The following is a 20078-nucleotide window of genomic DNA, read 5'->3' on the forward strand; positions in this document are numbered from 1 at the left end:
CATGGGATTAACTAAATCATTTGCCATGATACGTGGGTAAATATTAACAATGGATCTTTTACATAAGGTCATCAAGGTTTATTCACTTATGCTCGGACAGGATGGCAGCGAGACATATCTGCTAGAAAGGGAACGTCTCAACCTGATGCAGCAGCCTTTGCAGTAAAAAATCTAAGCAAGAAAGGTGGTAGCTCCAAGTGTGACAAATGTGACAAAACTGGTCACAACACCAAGAATTGCTAAGCATATTTGAAATGCACTCATTGTGGATGGAAATGTCACACAGTTGATTTTTGTAGGAAACTAAAGAAAGAATCAGATCAGTGATTCTTTTTTTTTCTCGAGGCAACCATGTTGCTTCACAGCAAAGCGAAAAAATGATATCTCCAACTCCTTCCCATTCACTCAAGAGCAGTCAACAAATCTTATTGATGCTTGGTAACAAGAAGTCCTCCATGGCAAATCATGTGAGCAATTCTTCAACACATGATGAACTTTCAGGTAAGGCTTTCTATTTCTCTTCTCAGGGTAAGAAAGCCACATGGATCCTTGATAGCGGGGCAACTGATCATATCGTTTGTAGCCCTAAATTACTTACAACTTGGAAAGCTATTAAAAATAAGACAGTGGAATTACCAAATGGCTCCCTTGCTAACGTTACACATGTTGGTCAAGTTATGTTCTCTTCTCAGTTGGTTCTTGACAATATCTTATATGTCATAATCTTCCAATTACATCTCATATCCATCAGTAAACTTATTCATCACTCTCTTTTTATCACTATATTTCTTACTCATTTCTGTGTGATACAAGACCTACACTCAGGGAAGATGATTGGGACATGAACTGATTGGGAGGGCCTTTTCTACCTGGATGAGCAAAAGAATGCATCATGCAATTTAGTCCATTTATCCTCTTATGGTCCTTAGCACCAACGCCTTGGGCATCCTTCAAATAAACTGTCTACCTTGTTCTCTTCTTTAGACAAGAATAGATTTTGTGATGCGAACAATTGTCTGGTTTGTCCATTAGCTAAGAAAACTAGAGTGACATTCTCTTTAAGTAAAATTTCTAGTAAATCACCTTTTGAAATGTTGCATATTGATATTTGGGGGGGTTACCACATAGCATCCATCTCTAGAGCTCGAGACTTCCTTACCATAGTCGATGATTTTACCAGATGCACATGGATTTATTTAATGAACCACAAATCCGAAACTCAAACTTATTTAATTAATTTCATTAGCATGGTTGAAACACAATTTTCTTCCAAAATTAAGGTTGTGCGTAGTGATAATTGCCCTGAATTCACAATGAAAACCTATTACTTGTCCAAAGGTATTATCCACCAAACTAGTTGCATTCATACCCCACAACAAAATGAAGTCCCTGAACACAAACATAGACACTTACTCAACATGGCACGAGCTTTGCTTTTTCAAGCCCACATTCCTAAACAGTTTTGGGGGGACGCCATTTTAACTGCAGCTTATCTCATAAATTGCACACCCACACTAGTTTTGAAGGGTAAAATACCTTATGAGCGGTTGTTGAATGTCACACCTACTTACTCATATTTAAGAATATTTGGGTGTTTGTGTTTTACTTCCACTTATGCTCAGAAGCCATTCAAATTTGATGCAAGTGCAACTCGGTGCATTTTTCTTGGTTATCCTTATGGGAAAAAGGGATATCGAGTATATGATATAGAATTTCGCAAGGTGTTTGTGTCTTGGGACATCACTTTCTTCGAAAATGAATTTTCTTTTAAACACACTTTCGCTGCCAATAAGAGCCCTATAATTTCCTCTCCCATGAACCCCACCTTTGATGATGATCATATCACACCCATACCAGAAAACTCCATTGATACTTCTCCTCTAGAAAATCCCAAGCTAATTACTACCGAAATTGAAACACCGTCTTCTGTTTCTTCTCAACAAATGCTTCATCCATGTCTTTCAACACCTCTTGTGCGTCACCATTCCAATTGACCAACCACACGACCTGCCTTTCTTTAGGATTTTCATATGGAAGCAACCCTCCCGTCAAGGTCTGGACCGTCATCCACCTCTAGCGTGGTCACCAAATCAGGTACCCCATATTCTCTCTCCCAAGTTCTTTGTTATGATTGATTGTCATCTTCATATAGAGCGTTCACCACATCATTAACTGTTGTCAAAGAACCAACTAGTTTCCTACAGTCCATGAAAGCTTCTCATTGGCATCAATCTACACATGATGAAATTCAAGCCTTGTAAGCGATTAACATTGACACTTCTCCCTCTGCCACGGGGAAAAAAACCTATTAGATGTAAATGGGTTTACAAAGTGAAGCTCAAACCTGATGGGACTATTGAGCGTTACAAAGCTCGTTTGGTTGCCAAAGGTTATAGCCAAAATGAAGGACTCGATTATCAAGAGACTTTTGCACCAGTTGCTAAACTGACTATTGTGCGTATCCCACTTAGTGTTGCTGACATTCAAGGATGGCATATTCATCAACTTGATGTCAACAATGAATTCTTGCATGGTGACCTTGATGAGAATGTTTACATATTTCTACCACCTGGATTTGGACGAAAGGGAGAGATGCGAGTGTGCAAACTTAACAAATCATTATACAGTTTGAAACAAGCTTCTAGGAAGTGGTTTTTGAAGTTATCCTTAGCCCTCAAAGCCACGGGTTTTTGCCAATCAAAGGCGGATGATTCACTGTTCGTCTAATCCCACAAAGGTAGCTTTACAACAATTCTTGTCTATGTTGATAATGTGATTTTAGCAGGCAATAATCTTCAACATATTGAAAGCTGCAAAACAGTTTTTATCTACCCATTTCAAGCTTAAGGTCCTTAGATAACTCAAATACTTTTTGGGCATAGAAATGGCAAGGTCCTCGAAGGGCATATCTTTCTCCCAAAGAAAGTATGCACTAAAAATACTGGAAGACGCTAGATTTCTGGGAGCTAAACCATCAAGGTTTCCAATGGAACAAAATTTGGTTCTTACACAATCTGATGGGGAACTCATGCGTGACCCTTCATTATACAGATGTCTTGTGGGAAGATTAATTTATATGACAATTAATAGGCATGATTTGGTCTATTATATCCATGTTTTAAGTCAATTTATGGACAAACCATGTGTACCACACCTTGAGGTAACACATAGCATTCTTAGATACTTGAATCAAACACCAGGGCAAGGTATTATTTTATCTTCCAGAAGCACACTTCAATTAAACGCATTTTGTGATGCGGATTGGGTTGGCTCACTACAAAGACACAAGAAGATCAGTGACAGGATATTGTGTTTTTCTTGGACAATCACCTATTTCTTGGAAAACAAAGAAGCAAACAACGGTGGCTCGATCAACTGCTGAGGTAGAATATCGTTCTATGGCTACTACATGTTGTGAAATCACTTGGTTGAAGAATGTATTGAAAGACTTGGAAATTAAACATCCACAATCGGTCATGCTGTTTTGTGATAACCAGGCTGCTCTCCACATTACCTCAAACCCGATCTTTCATGAACGAACGAAGCATATCGAGATTGATTGTCATTTGGTTCGTGAAAAGATTCAAAGAGGCATGATTAAAACAGCGCACATACGGACCAATAGCCAGCCTGCAGATTTATTCACTAAGGCATTGAGTTGGTCATAATTTGAAGCTCTACTTGGCATGTTGGGTGTCCTTAACATACACTCCAACTTGAGGGGGAGTGTTAAAGTCAATGATACAAAATAGGATCGTAATATTGTATATTACCCTAGTTATTTACTTGCCTTTCTGGTTTACATCAGAGCTTGATTATAGGCTTTAGTTTGGGATTTAAGTTGTATATCTTGTATATAAGAAGGCAGCAACCTTGTTACTAAATATATTGAAAAGTTATTCACCAAATATTTTCTCTTGATATCAAGAATTCTAACCAAACATGTGAATCAAAGATGTTATTACCGTTGTCACCCAACACTTAAACATGGCCTTTAGGCACATACAATTTCAAGCATAATAGTTCATTGTAGGCATGAAGCAACAATTGCAAATAGTAGCCTGAAGAGAAACTAATTAATTAACATGAAAATTAGCCAGTTTGGTGCTCACAATTAAGTTCAATAGATTTTTGGTTGGTTTTGCGATAAAGTCTTCCTTCTACACAACTCTGTTAACATAGAGCCATCCATTACGAAGTTGTGAGGATTTAGAGGAAATTGTGTCATAAAAAAAGAAAGTGTTAATGCATAGGAGTGTAAATTGTAAATGGTATATACCTCAACCAAGTCTGGGGCTTTCGTAACAATCCTCTCTATGAAAACAATTTGTTTCCAGTCTCCAGCTGAGTGCAGACAAACTAAAAAAGTAAAGAGAATTGAGTAAAAGTTAAAACCATCAAAGACTTGGCTCCTTTCAATAGCATATGAAGTTATGAGGAAATCTATGTTGGATGCCGGAATGTCACAATATCATGTGATGAGTCGATTAAATATTACATATGTAACTCTATTCTAGTATGTTTTCGTATTTATTTTGGTGAAATTTTGATATTTTGCTTTATATTTTCAATGTAGGACATGCGACTTCTCTTGAGAAAAAAGTGATCAAACGGACGAATTTTAGAGTGATTCCAATTGAGAGATGTTCGTGAGTCTCTCAGCTTATTTGTGTCAAAGTTTTAGATTTTTCTACTGAACGGTCAATTTATGGCGATGAAATAAAGCTGCAGCATGCAGTGCAGCCAAAGTGACGTTTTTGGGCTTAATTGGGCTTTTTAGTGTCCAAGAAGGTGTTTGGCACTTTTGATGAAGGGCCTTCTTGAAATGTGTTTGGCACAACTTAAGCTTCAACAAGAGTTATTTTGGGCCTGTTTTGGAGCTGTCTAGTGTCCAAAACGTGGTTGTTTTCTCTATGGCAGATTTTCATCATCATTTTAGGATTACGTTTCCTACTTAATTTTGATTTATTTGGTTTTCTAGTTTTATTATAAGACCTTTTCTAGGATGGATTTGATATTCTATGTAGTATAAATAAGTCATTGTGGCCGGTCGAAGTTTTTCTTCTTTATGCGATTTTTTAGAGAGGAATTTTGCCAAAGTTTAGAAGATTTTAGACTTTTACATTCAAGGTGTTTCAATCTTTTTTCTATTTCAATAAAATTCATTTTGATTTTAATTATGAATGTGAAGCCATGAGCTTTAGCATGAATATGTAGTCCTTTATTTAATTACTTATGATATTATGCATGCATACTTTGAATTATTAATCATTGTGTTTAAACTTTCTTTTATATCTTACTGATTCGTGACCATTAGGATGTTTAGATAAGTAATTAGGATGCAATTCAATTGGAATACCACTAGAGGATTGAGTACTGCTTCTTGTGGTTAATAATTGTAATTTCAATTAGGATGAATATCATGTCTTAGGGATTGTATTTTTCAAAGTGTTCTCACAAAACTTAATGAGTGTCAAACGTTCATATTTGATCTAAATACCACAGACGGATTACATGTTACATATACGTTCTTGCTTGAATATCACGAGGATAATATGAATTTAGGAAACCAAACACCTTCAAAGTTGCATGTGTAATTCATAAGTAATTGATAACACTACGTAGGATTGTTAAGGTGACAGCATAATCCTAGTGATTTTACAACTTAATTTCTAAAAACTGTTTTCTTTTCCTTTTCTTTAATATTGCTGATTTTTCTAATCATTTTAATTAAATTTTTTTTGTTAAATTAGGTCATAAATCAATCTTTCCAAAAAAAAAATTTAAATAATTAATTGAGGTTTGGTTAATATGAATTGTTTTATTAATTCCTGTGAAGAATGACCTTGCTAGAGCCATTTATACTACGATTACCTTGTTTATCTTGCAAGTATTTTAGGTATTTTTAACTCTTATTGCGTGTGTGGTAAAAATCTTGTAGTACTCATGACAATACTCGAATTACAGTGGAGAGTTGTTATTCCAGCTAGACTTTAACCGAAACAACTTGATGTTACTTTGAGGTTAAAATTGGACCATTTCACAAGTTCAAAGTGTTATAGCTACGGAATTATCATTTTATATTCCAAGGAGAAAGAGTTGTTACTTAAAACATGCATGTCTCATGTCTGTCAAGGAAAATGTGTACGAATTTCCGTTGTTGGTCATTGTAATTTTCCAATTTTTGTGAGAAGAATTACTTGAATAATTACATCAAATGGAAATTCAATGATTTCATAATATAAGTTACTTGTATTGAGTAACAAGTATTTAACCAACAATTAATTTATGCCTCTTGTTTATTGAAAAACTAGTTATGAAAGGCAAAATAAGAAAGTTGTTGGAAGTTGTGTCATCACTTGAGGCAATATACTGAAACCATACATAAATTGCTCATTTCCAAAACAAGTTTTTTATTTTATTTTTTTTAGTCAAAAGGGAAGCTTCATTAGGGACAAGCCCATAAACGAAAATATATACAAGGGGAAATAAACAAAGAAACATAACAGAGCACCAGACAGAAAAAAGAAGACGAGGGAAACCAAAAGAGATCTCGCCCAGAAGCTAAGACGTGGGAGAAGAGTATATGACACACCGTGACCCCAATAACACAAGTTACGAGGTCGTGATGTGCTGGCTATCACCAAATTGACCATATGACCTTATCGAGAGATGACGTCACAAGCCAGCTCAACGACGTAAGCCATAGTAAGATATTTGTGATGTGCAAAAATTTGAACCAAAACGTTCATTAATAATTAAATCCAAAGCTGCTACAAAGTTGACTTATCAACCTCCCAACTTGGGGACACATGCTTAGGGATAAAATCTTATTATTCACATCACATCAGACCATCTAAAAGTTTTGCATAACAGTAAACACATAAAAGTGCAGTGTCGTGCACAATCAAAAGTATCATCATGCAATTATTACAAACTAGCATAAATTGCAGTAAAGGATTCATCACGCAAAGTCCAGAGGATGGATGCCTCACTGCCAAGCCCACTCGTCACCACTGAGGTTCTCCTTTTTCTCGCTACGTCCTCAAGGGGTTGAAGAACAAAGTGTTAGTCGATCAAGTTTATCTAGTTAAAATTGTGTGAATATATTAACCCCCGTTTTGAAATCACAAATAGAGTGAAAAACAACATACATAATAATACTACACAATAGTAATCATATTCATATCACATAGCTCATCGTATCAAAGGACGATCAGGGGCTTCCCCGAGCTCCAATTTACAAGTTTTCAATCCAAAATTGATCCCAAAGATCAACAAACTCACCTAAGCACTTTTTAGGAGGAGTAGAGGTCGAATCCACCTTGGATTGGACGGTTTTTTCTCCGAAAAACTCGTCGAAAACTGCAAGGAAAAACAGAAAGCATGCATGCATCAAAACAGAGGCTTCCAAAATGAATTTCATCTCAAAAACCTCACGATTAACTTTGGGAACTCACGAAATTGCATTGCATGCAGTTTTGGGAAGAAATGGGCTTTGAAATCGCCGGAGTTCGTCCTCCTTCTCTTATCGAAGATTGAAAACAGAGATGAGTATGCATGCATGGATTATAGTTGCATTAGTGCACCTAAAACCCTATCATATTCATCAATGACAAGATAGAGGGAGATTAGAGGTACTGCAAACCCTTACCGACTTCAAACTCAACGACAATTGCCGAAATTCGTTGTCGGAGATTAACATGCATGCACAGATGAATTACAAAGGTTAGAACCCTCGAATTTCAGTCCAAAATAATAGAAACTCATCCCCAATCAAGATGGAAACCCAGAAAGGAAGAAACTCACCTGAATTTAAGGTTAGAGCTCAGAGCTCTCATATTTCAATGGAATTGCACCTCAGCATGCACCAATGGCGCATGAAAGACCATCATCAAGTTCCCTGAGTCTCATTGATCTCGAAAATGTAGGTTTGGAGTTTGATTTGTGAAGAAATTTGGGTGGAAATGAGGGTTCTCTCTCTCAGTGTTATAGAGAGAGTGAGTTCGAGAGTGCAAAGAGTTTAGAGAGGAAGAGAGTGTTCTTGGTTGAGGGAAAAGAGAGACCAAAAATTATGTAAGCCCACTTAAACCCAATGTAAGTGAAATTACAAAATCACCCTCTATAATTGTTAAAATTACAATTATGCCCTCATAACTTCAATTCGTATTTCATTTTCGACATTACATTCACGTACATGAATGTGGTTAGGAAAACTCAAGAAAATATCATAATTTTGTGTTCGATTCGAGGCTCAAAAATTAATTAGGACACCCATTCAGGGGGTAAAATAGTCATTTCACATGTCTCGGGAATAAGATACAATATTTTAAAGAACAGGTTGTAATAGCATAGCACGACAGGAAGTGGAGCTATGGTCTAATTTATTTACAACCTTCAACCCATTCCGATAATCACTCCTTAAATTACTCCTAATCTATTTACAATAAGAAGAAGAACATGGTTCCTTAATTGTAGGCTAAACACAACAAAAGAAGGTATTTGGACAAAGTACTAAACCTTAGCCTTGTATTGTATACTGGGTAAAACCCTTAAGGGCTATGACTAATGAATGAGTTGTATCAATAGGACACCCAATAGTCTCCAACTTCCAATACTCTCCCTCAAGCTGGATCGATGGGATTCCTTAAGCCAAACATGGACAAAATGCTGAGAAACTGAACAGTCAAAAGTGACTTAGTAAAAACATCGACTAATTAATCATGACTGTGTGTGTAGTGTGTGTTGATGACCTTTGATTGGACTTGTGCTTGAACATAGTGACAGTCTACTTTAATATACTTTGTTCTCTCGTGAAAAACTGGATTTGAGGCAATATGCATTGCAACTTGATTGTTGTAGAACAAGGACATAGGTTTCCTATCTTCGAATTGGAACTTGAGATGGTGACTCTAGAAGTTGAGATGTAGGCTCAGGGGACAAAGCTAGAGTGTCATGCACTGTTTGGTTGTCTTGGCAATGAAGAAGAACACTAGGCAAGGGAAACAAGTCATGTAAGAACTCACCCTGACCTTCATCAATCAATTTTCTTAAGAAGTGGGGAGTTGTTTCATCAAACCAAACATCCCTTGAGACCACAAGTTTTCTAGTGATTGGATTGTAACATTTATACCTTTTTTGGGTAAAAAAGTAACCCATAAAAACACACGTAGTTGCTCTGGGATCAAGCTTGTCACGGTGAAGTGATTGAGTGTGAACAAAACATGTGGATCTAAACACCCTTAATTGAGAAAGAGGTCAACCTTTCTATCCTTCAACACTTTATATGGAGATTTGGAACCTTGCATTTTACTATGAAGTCTATTGGTAAGATAAGTGGTTGTAAGTACTCCATGTGACCAGAATTTCTTTGGTATATGCATATGAAACATGAGAACCCCATTTTGTTGGGGTGTGCCAACACAAGATGTGTTGATGTAAGATGCCATGGGTGCTTAGATATTGAGATATGTTATGGGACATATATTCAGTGTCATTGTCGGACCTTAATATGTGAATTTTAGATTAGAATTGAGTACCAACAAGTTCATGAAAATCTTAAAAAATAGTTGCAAGTACTCTTAAGTTTCAAAAGATACAACAATGATCCTTGTAAAATCATTAACAAAGGTTACAAAATACTTACATTCATCAAATGACTCAAGTATTGGACTCCAAATATCTGAGTGAATGACTACAAAAGGATTACTAGCTCTAGACATAGAGGAATCAAAAGACAATCTAGCAAGCTTAGACAAATGACACACATCACAATGTAACTAGTCTTTATACATGTTTTGGAACAAAAAAGACATCAATTTCTCATAAGGATGTATTGGTGCCAAAGGTTGTAGTCTTAAGATACAATGGAACTAACTTGAAAAACCTTGGGGTCTTTGGAGTCTTTAGCTATGTAATAGAGTCTAATAAAAAAGAAACCTTCACCAATTGCCCTTTTGGTGATGTCTTGAAAAACAACATTGTAAGGGGAGAAAATGGCTAGGCAATTTATAGAGTTTGTGATGGTTCTAACTGATAACAGTTGAAAATGAAGGGAAGAAACATAAAAAGCTACAGACTCTATGTGGTTTGAAAGCAAGTTGATTTTTCCTTTCCCTACAATTAAAGCACCTTTCCCATTCAGTACTATGACACACCCCAACCTTAGGAGGTCAAAGCATGCTGGTCGTCAACATGAGGTGATGTAATCATAAGGGTAAGTGATGTGAAAAAGTGAATAAATTAAACTAAACTAGAACTAATTTAAATTAAGCAGTGAAATAGTGCACAATCGTGGGAAGAACCACTACAATTATTCAGAGATAATAGACAATAAGACTACAGTGAAGTAGTCAAAGTAGCTAAAGTACACTTATTACACATCAGTGGATAAGTTCATACTTCTAAATAGAGATAATGTCAGAACAATCGAAGGTTCCTCGAACACCGCAAAGAGTACAGCTATCTAGGTCCTGAAGGGACGGAAAACAAAGTTGAGTGGGTCAGCAAAACAACATTTGTAAGAAAACCTTTATTTTCAAACATACTAACCCTTCGCTGTAAAACAAGTATAGTTTCCTTAAAACATACTACATAAGTATGTAAACAATAGTACAACAACAATATAATCAAAATTATGCCAAGTCATGATATATCAAATGCCGCAGTAATATAATCATGTAAGCTGACACACGAGTTCGTACAAATAAATTCTGAAACGAACAGGAGTTGGTGTAATCAATACGCTCTAGTACTACGATCACGTGAAGGCTGGTGCAGAAGCACGGTCACATACGAGTCACAATTGCCTAATGCAATCTGAACAACAGGACTGGCACCTAACTTGGATCCAAGGCGAGCAAATGGTGTGGATGTGAACATACACGTTAAAGAATGGCCCTGGCCTTGGGACGAGTATTAACACCAGGTGCAGCAAGATGAACATGTACATGTATGAATGTCATGACAGTAATATCCCAACCATATAGCAGCATTTATCACATTTAATATCACAGTAACAATACTTGGCAATATAAGTGTAAAAATGAAGTAAATATGCATTTATGGAAACTATAATTATGTATAGATACAAAACAAACTGCCCACTCACAAATACGTCGTCAGATCGTAGCCCACGAGCCTTGCCTAACCCCTTAAGTCCTCAGGATATGTTTCCCCTATATGTGAAATAACTATATTTAAATTAATTAAAACACATATACGGAAACTTGAATAAAACCCCCATAGTTTGCTCAAACCTAGGGTTTAAATACAAGAAATCGATTTACTCGAAATCACGGACCTACACAAATTTTCAAAATAATTTTTAGACACCGAAAGCGCCCTTAAGGGCCAACCAAGGCACGACCACACGCGCTGACCATGCGTAGCACATACGGTCCGTGTGACTAACGGCATTAGGAATATTCTGTTAAAACCTTAACAAAAGTTAACGGCGTTACCTGACGCCGCTAGAATATTCCGTCAAAGTTGGCGGAATATACCTTCATCTTCTCCGGTCGTCCTCGCCTGTCGCCGTCATCCACCGCTGTCTGAACTCGCTGGAAACTAGAAAATTTCGCCAATTTCTAGGAAAATTTTCACACCTTCATATCTTCTTCATTTCTCAACCATTTTTCACAAAATTTATATGGAAATGAAGCTTATGAAGAGTATAATCGCATTATACCTTTTTGGAGTCCAAAAAGTAGACGGAGGTGGCCTAAAAATGCCTCAAAATGTACAGCTAAAACTGGGACTTCTTGAAACCTTGTATTTTGAGTTTGTTTCTTCACTAAACCTTCACAAAAGACCTCAGGAAGCTATAAGAAAGCTTCCCCGACCTTCAAAACTTCTTGACTCGGCCTGAAACTCGTTGAACTCAAACTCACTGAGTTTAGACCTTCCAAGTTCGACATCCAAAACTCAGTCAACGTGTGATCCAGTGGTATGGTTGTGTTCGTGAAGGTGAGGGGAACAGAATGGGGTAGGTTTCAGGCCACGTTGGTGAAGTTTAGTGTTTGCTTGAGAGAGTTGTAAAGTGAGAGTGAGAGAGTGTCTTCGGAGAGAGAAAGAAGAGAGAGATAATTGCCTTCTGAGTTTCTGATTGGTAACTGGTGTGAGTAGGTGACTTGATTGGTGGCTTTTGAAGAGGGAAAATATCTGATTGGGTGGTGAGGAGGGAAACCGGGAAAAAAATGGAGGAGAGTGATTGGTGGAAAAGAAATGAGTTTGTTGTTGATTAGGGAGACACAGGTCCAGTTTTAAAAGAGCAAAATGATGGGATTTTCATATTTCCTACAATAAAAGCAATTCAGAAAATCTATCTGAAACAGTGTTTCTAACACTGATGAAATTAATGTACACTCGTAACAATGAGTACAATTTAATTACGATTGTGAGAATAATAATTTAAGAGCGAACAAATATGTTGAAGTTCTTTTCGAGTGGAAATATAAGTATAGTGTAGCGGCACAAGTAAGGGTGTCGAACCACATGGACTAAGAAACAACTTAGTAAAAACCTTTGACTCTTACAAATTAGCATTAGTTAAAGACTCCTATGACTTAAAATGGGGGGTCTAAATAATTTTGGAAAAGAAATAAAGACAAAAAGAAAAGGAAAAAATTAGAACTATCTAAAAACAAACCTAAGACATGGAATAGGTTAGAAATGTTTTTAGGACATAAATCTGACTTCAAATAAACAAAGGCCTTCCCCTAAACATTCCTGAATCAGTGATATGATCTTTTAACTTATCCCTTTCAAATGCACAACTAAGATGTTCACATATCTAGCATGGCATATAACTAGATTGTATGAATCCTCTCTTACTTTGCATGTTAGATGAATGGCATGTACATAAAACTTATATTTGTAGGTGCAACCTAGCATGGCATATACTCAAATTTAGTACCTAGAAATTCATTAAGAACGAAGAGGATTATGAACATCACATGAACCCTAGAACATGGCATTTATCCTAGATTTTCATGGAATCAGTTTACATGATTAGTTCTGAACCTAACCACATGTTGCTAAAGAATGAAAGAAGATATGGCAGTCATCCTTATCATTGATATGGCAATCATCCTTATCATTCTCAACAAAAAGCAAACATAAACAAGGTAGCTAAGCTTGAAAATATGTGCTTGAAATGATTGAAATAGAAAACTGATTCTATCTTGCAAATGAAATTGATAAACTAAAACTGCATCATAACATTAATTCAATCATGTCTAGGGCTTCAAAGCAGCCCTAAGTATCCATAAAAACAAAATACACAAAAGTCATGAAAGCTAGAACCTAGAAACTACTCAAGGCCGAAGACTCATGCTCTCTCTCCAGATTCTCCTCCTTCTATTGAGTATTTGTCTCCTATTAAAAGGCTTAGGACTTATCTAACATTTGATACATTTACATCCTTGAATTGACTCTCATTTATAACTCATAACAACCAGCTTTTAGCATTAAAGTAACTGAAAACTAGTTGCTATCAGAATTTGTAACTCAACAGCTCCTCTTTATTCTGTCATAACTTCTTGTTGAAACCTCCAAATCACAATTTGTAAAGACCATCAGAAAGAAAACTTCCAGGGCTTTCTAACCATATATGGCCCATTTTCTAATTCGTTCTGATCACATCGGGGCAAAGCTCACAAGTTGGCTTTTCTGCAAGGGCCTTTTCTGGCGGATCTTGAGCCACTTGTTACAATATTCAAAATAAGATGATTTCTTCAAGCCCTTATTTTCATCCTGAAATACAATACAAATAACAAAATTCATTGTGATGCATAGAGATTTTAAGTCAAAAACCTAAGTAAAAAAGGGCATATAAATATAACTTTATGCACTCAACAGAATACGTCCACGTCACTTGCCAACAAGGGCATAAATGTCAATTCACATACTCGGGAAGAAATTACATGGAAAATTAGGGACGGGTCGTTACATACTAACATGCGAAATGGATTGGACAAATTTTCAAAATCAGGCAGGTTAGTGATTTGGTTTGTCATGTGATTTGTGGCACCTAAATCTATAATGCAATAATCATTTTCACTACTGGCATTAAGGGCAATTAAGAAAGCACTTAATATACCTAGGATATCTCCATGTGGGACACGATCATTCTCAACCAGAAAGCCAGCAAATTTTCCTAATAAGGCAGTGTGATTCTTTCCTTAAGACACATGAGCTTCTTCATAGTCATTATGCAATTGCTTTTTGCGAAGATAAGTTGTAAACTCATTGATCAATGCAACACGATTGGCTGTGAAGTTCAACATTCCCTCAATTGAAGAAGTTGCTGCATGGTTAGCCTTATAAGGAGAGTTACTCAGACTCTTCAATGGACCATTAGTCTCCTTTGAGAACTTGGGTTTTAACTCTGGGTGAAGGGGCTAGCACCTATCTCTGGTGTGCCCATTAGTATCACGATAATTGCATTTTAAATCAAGTCTTTTTTCCTTGTAGACCCTGCCTTCAACACGATTGTTACTACAAGCATAAACCCTAGTTTCAAGAATACTAGCCTTAGTCTTTAGGCTCATCACTTTCTTCCTTACTTCTTCCCTTTGAATGGTCGCATATACTCGAGAGAAGGAAGAGAGCTCAGAGTTCATAAGAATGTGGCTTCTAATATCTTCAAACTATGGACCCAAACTTGCCAAAAGTTGAAAGATCTTATCCTCCTCGACTCTCTTAATTAAATAGTAGCATTAGTGGTATGAGGACAATAAACATCGAGCTCATTCCACATGCTTGTCAGGCTACCAAGGTGTTGAACAAAAGGTTTCCCTTCTTGTTGTAAACTTGAGACGTCTTTCTTGAGCTGAAAGACATGTGCAACATTATTGTCATTGCCATACATTTCTTTGACTTGGTTCCATATATGATTTTGAATAGCTGAAGATTTTAGCAATTCTACGCTCTATGGAATTAAGCAACCTAGACATGATCAATTGGTTTTTACACAACAACGACTCATAGGCAAGAGAGGTGGTTTCATGCACCTCAATAGCTCCACTGACATAACCTTGCTTGGATCTTCTTCCGAGTGAAAAAGAACTAGCACGAGCCCAGGGAAGATAATTGAATTCTTTCAACAAGACAGAACTGAGGTGTTGGTTGGGATTAACTACAACGTCAGATTGAACTAATGCAGCCAAGGAGCTTTCATCTTCAAATGAATTTTCTTCAGCCATTTTGGCATGAAGAGAAAAGAAACATAGTTAAAATAACAACAGAGTCAAGAATTTAGGTTCCCGCTCTTATAACATGTTAAATTTTTTAGGTGTATATTACATATTTTAACCATTTTTCATGAAGGTGACTTATATAGGAGGAAAGAATGAGGGAAACATTCAACCCATTCCGATAATCACTCCTTAAATTACTCCTAATCTATTTACAATAACAAGAAGAACATGGTTTCTTAATTGAAGGTTAAACACAACATAAAAAGATATGTTGGACAACGTACTAAACCCTAGCCTTGTACTAGGTAAACGCCTAAACCGTAAAGGACAATGACTAATGAGTGATTTGTATCAATGAGACTCCCAATAGCCTCCAATTTCCAATAGATAAAATGTGAACTAGAGAGGATGGGGGCCTTATGACCTAAACATCTAAATTAGGGGTGGTTCGATATGGGATCCTAAATCGAAAGTGGGATCCCAAATCCCAAACCGAAAATTTTCGGGCCGGGAATTTGAAGACCAATCCCGAACCGAAATTTCGGTATTCCCAATTTTCAGGATTCCCGAAATGTTTTCGGTATTTCGGGATGGATCGGGATTGGATTTTTGGTTTTAGGCTTTTGGGTTGAAATTTGAGTTTTTTTTTTTTATGTGGGCTAAAATTTGGGTTTTTGGCCTAAAATTTTGTTCTCCAATTTCATATCAACTGAAATTGATGTTTTTTTACCTCATATTAATTTGAATTTCATACTTAATGAAATACCAATTCATTCATACCAAGTTAAATTGGTGTTCCATACTACTTAATTTTATACTTCTATGTCTAATATAATCTACTATCAAACCATTTAAATTCAATATTCAAATTGCATGCAACTAAAATAAATAAATATATATATATATATATATATATATATATATATATATATATTTTCGGATTGGTTCGGGATTTCCGAACCATTAAATATGTAATCTTGATTGCCATTCCAGCCCTACTAAATGCATCCCTCTCTTACAATGCGAAACCCAACCGGCTGCAAAATTAGATTGACATGGAATCCACCACAAGCTAATCGAATGAAAGTGATGAGTGAGAAAGATGGCCTAATCTCCTTTGTTAAAGTCACCATTGATGCAGCTAATATCTCCTTTCTTAAAGTCACCATTGATGCAGCTAATCAGCTCTAGAGAATCCGATTCAAAGGCCACACCCTGGAAATTGTTATCGTTCGCTGAACGGACAGTAAGTAGAGCTGCCTTAGCTTCAGTTTGGTTAGCAGAAGAAGACAAATAAGGTTTGGATGCACCCGCAATAATAGAGCCGCTGGAGGTATGGAAAAAAACTCCCAAACCAGATTCATGGTTTTCCCTTGACCAGGCTCCATCAAAATTAGCCTTTATCATGCCAAGCGGGGGATGAGACCAGGAGAGGTGGTGAAGGGTTGTAGTTCGGAAAAGGTAACATCATAACCCTCAGGCCTTGAAATTGCTTGGAGGAAATCCGAAACAGCTCAAGAACCTTTGCATCTTGATTTCCATATTTCCCAGCACATGAAAGAATATGTTGTGGTATATACCCAAGCTTGATTATTAGAAAGGGATCTATGATGTACTCACATTAATTAATCACTAAGAAATTAGGTGCAGGAACTATGATGTACTCTACTGTCATTTTTTGGACTTGCAAAAATAGAATCAACAACTTTTTGTTTAGCTAATGAAAAAACTTAAAATTCCTTTTTGGAGTTGGAAATCAAAGGACAATATCACCACCCGCATCGATGATCCAGAACCATAATTGACATAATATTATGGATATATCCTTAATTGAAAGGCACATCGTTAATCCACGTCATTTAGGTCCTACCTGGCCTCGATGATAAATTTTCAATGAATTACCTTAATCGTAATGAGCGAATAAAATAATAATGGAGAAACGGTCTAACATGTACAATTTTAATGTTGTGCATTTTGTCTTCTTTTTTTGTTTTTTTTTGAACAATGCATTTTGTCATGTTAATTGTATACAATATAGAATAGACAAAAAATAAATAAATAAATAGATGACGATATAAAGACTTGAAAAAATCACACAATCATTCACCAAAGTAAACAAAAATCAAACAAATTGAATAAAATTTCAAGTCCCAAGTGACAAGTTGTTTCGTGGGTTTATGCCGATGAGGAATCCAAACAAATAGACAAACAGTGGGCCCACTAAGAAAATGACTCCATCATCCATCCAACGTCTCCCGCACTGCCCACGTGGCACATTTCACTCCTCTCCCCTCGGATCCTGCGTTATCTCCAAAACGCCTCCAGTAATTCGGACAAAATCATCACTCTCTCTTCCACTCGAATCCCGAGAAATCCAGCAAAACATGAATCCCAAATCAGTTATCTGTTTGCTGCTCCATTCGGCGGCGCTCTGGTTGTGTACGGCGGTGGCCCACGACGGCTCCAGCATCGTCTTCACCACGCTTGGCCGATTAGACTACAACTTCGACATCTTCACCCTCCCGATTCGGGGCCCACCGTCCTCCACCACCGAAACCCAAATCACAGACGGCAAATCCGTCAATTTCAACGGCCACTTCCCCAACAAAACCCGAATCCAATCCCCCACGCGCTCCGACCCCTACCTCCAGCTCATCTACGTCACCGAAAGAAACGGCTTCTCCAACATATTCTACGACGCCGTTTATCTCAATTCCCAGACGGCGAGCAGCGGAAGACGGTCCACTCTTGAAGTATCGGACCGGGTTCAGGTCCCCCTGTTAAGTTTGGAGCAGGGGCAGAATCGTCTTTCCATGAAGGACAGGCCGACTTTGACGGGGGATTATTTGGTTTACGTCTCCACTCACGAGGACTCGGGTGTGCCAAGGACGAGTTCCGTCGCGGTGTACTCGACGCACCTGGACTCGAGCGTGACTCGGAGGCTCACTCCTCGCGGCGACGCTGACTTCAGTCCCTCCGTGTCACCGTCCGGAATCTGGACGGCGGTCGCTTCGTACGGACCGAGAGGCTGGACCGGCGAGGTCGAGGACCTGAGTACGGACATCTACGTGTTTTTGACTGGGGATGGGACTAGGCGAGTCAAGGTGGTCGAGCACGGTGGCTGGCCGAGTTGGGTCGACGATTCGACGATTTACTTTCACAGAAGAGGCGAGGATCAGTGGTGGAGTGTTTACAGGGCAATTTTACCGAGAGAGGGTCCGAGCTCCACCAAGTCGGTGGTGGTTCAGCGAGTCACTCCGCCGGGTCTCCACGCGTTCACACCCGCCACGTCACCAGGGAACCACGACTTCATCGCCTTGGCGACCAGAAGACCCACCTCGAGCTTTCGCCACGTGGAGCTTTTCGACCTGGTGAGGAATGAATTCAAGGAGCTCACTCGGCACGTCTCCCCCCAAACCCACCACTTCAACCCGTTCATCTCGCCCGATTCGAGTCGGGTCGGGTACCACAAGTGCAGAAGCAACGGAAACAAACAAGAAGGGTCCAAGCTCTTTCTTCAAAACATCCACAGCCCAATCCCGAACCTGTCAATCCTGAGAATCGACGGTTCGTTTCCTTCGGTTTCACCCGGGGGTGATCTCATCGCTTACGTGAACTTCCCGGGTGTGTATGTTGTGAACCGGGACGGTTCGAACCGGCACCAGGTATATCCTGGAAACGCCTTCTCGACCTCGTGGGACCCGGTCCGCAAGGGCGTCTTATACACGGGGGCCGGACTGGAGTTTGCACCTGAGAGCGCCGAGGTGGATATCATTGCCATCACCATTAATGATGTTGACGGAGCGACCTTTAAGAAGTTGACCACAAATGGGAAAAATAATGCTTTCCCTTCACCCTCACCAGACGGAAAACAAATCGTCTTCCGGTCAGGTCGTACGGGTCATAAGAACTTGTACATAATGGACGTTGAAGTTGGCGAGAGTGGCGGGCTCTACAGGTTAACGGAAGGTCCATGGACGGACACAATGTGTAATTGGTCTCCAGACGGAAATTGGATTGCGTTTGCATCGGACCGAGAGGACCCGGGTAGCGGGAGCTTCGAATTGTACGTGATTCGCCCGAACGGAACCGGCCTCCGGAAAGTGATCCAAAGCGGGACGGGCGGGCGGACCAACCACCCGTGGTTCAGCCCGGATAGTAAGAGCCTAGTCTTCACTTCAGACTATAGGGCCATATCAGCTGAGCCCATCTCAAACCCACATCACTACCAGCCTTATGGTGAGATCTTTACGGTGAAATTGGACGGCTCTGATCTTAAGAGGCTGACACAAAATTCTTATGAGGATGGGACACCGGTGTGGGTCCCCCATTTCATTAAGCCCACGGACGTAGAGTGGCCCATCGATAGGCCTGGGTGTGAGTTCGAGGACTTGCACTGGCTCAATGAGGTTCCTAGCTACGGTGTCCTGAACATGCATCAATGTGGTGTGTAATTACAACAGCTTTGCTCACTTGCCACATTTTATTTCACGTGTGAAGGGTTGAGATTTAAATAAATCTCATTTAGTTAAATCTTAATCGTATGAAAGAAAATGTGTTCTGGTTTTATTACTACTACTGTTATGACTCTGTATAAATGTAGAGGATTTACCAGGCTACTTTAATCCATGTAAGAAGAAATAAGACTCTGTATAAATGTAGTGGATTTACCAGGCTACTTTAATCCATGTAAGAAGAAATAAATCCGCATATTCCATACCGTCTTTGTTATGTACACGGTGATTGTAAAAGAAAAACGTATGTATTTGGTATTGACATGAGTTGTGAAAATAATCACTTTTCGACTTTGTTTTAACTTAATTCTTTCGAGGTGTGTGCTTCCCAATTTACCGTAAACAAAGTCACTTTTAAATTCGC

General features: G+C 38.4%; 1 protein-coding gene across 1 annotated transcript; it reads left to right on the plus strand.

The window, feature by feature from the left end:
* The first annotated feature begins 17419 nt into the window (after nucleotides 1–17419).
* Nucleotides 17420–20016, plus strand: LOC126603389 (uncharacterized). Its single transcript, XM_050270219.1, has one exon. The coding sequence runs from the start codon at nucleotides 17429–17431 to the stop codon at nucleotides 19652–19654; it is 2226 nt and encodes a 741-aa protein (XP_050126176.1). The 5' UTR covers nucleotides 17420–17428; the 3' UTR covers nucleotides 19655–20016.
* Nucleotides 20017–20078: the final 62 nt, after the last annotated feature.

Source organism: Malus sylvestris, chromosome 15 (genome assembly GCF_916048215.2).
Source record: "Malus sylvestris chromosome 15, drMalSylv7.2, whole genome shotgun sequence".
Lineage (NCBI taxonomy): Eukaryota > Viridiplantae > Streptophyta > Magnoliopsida > Rosales > Rosaceae > Malus > Malus sylvestris.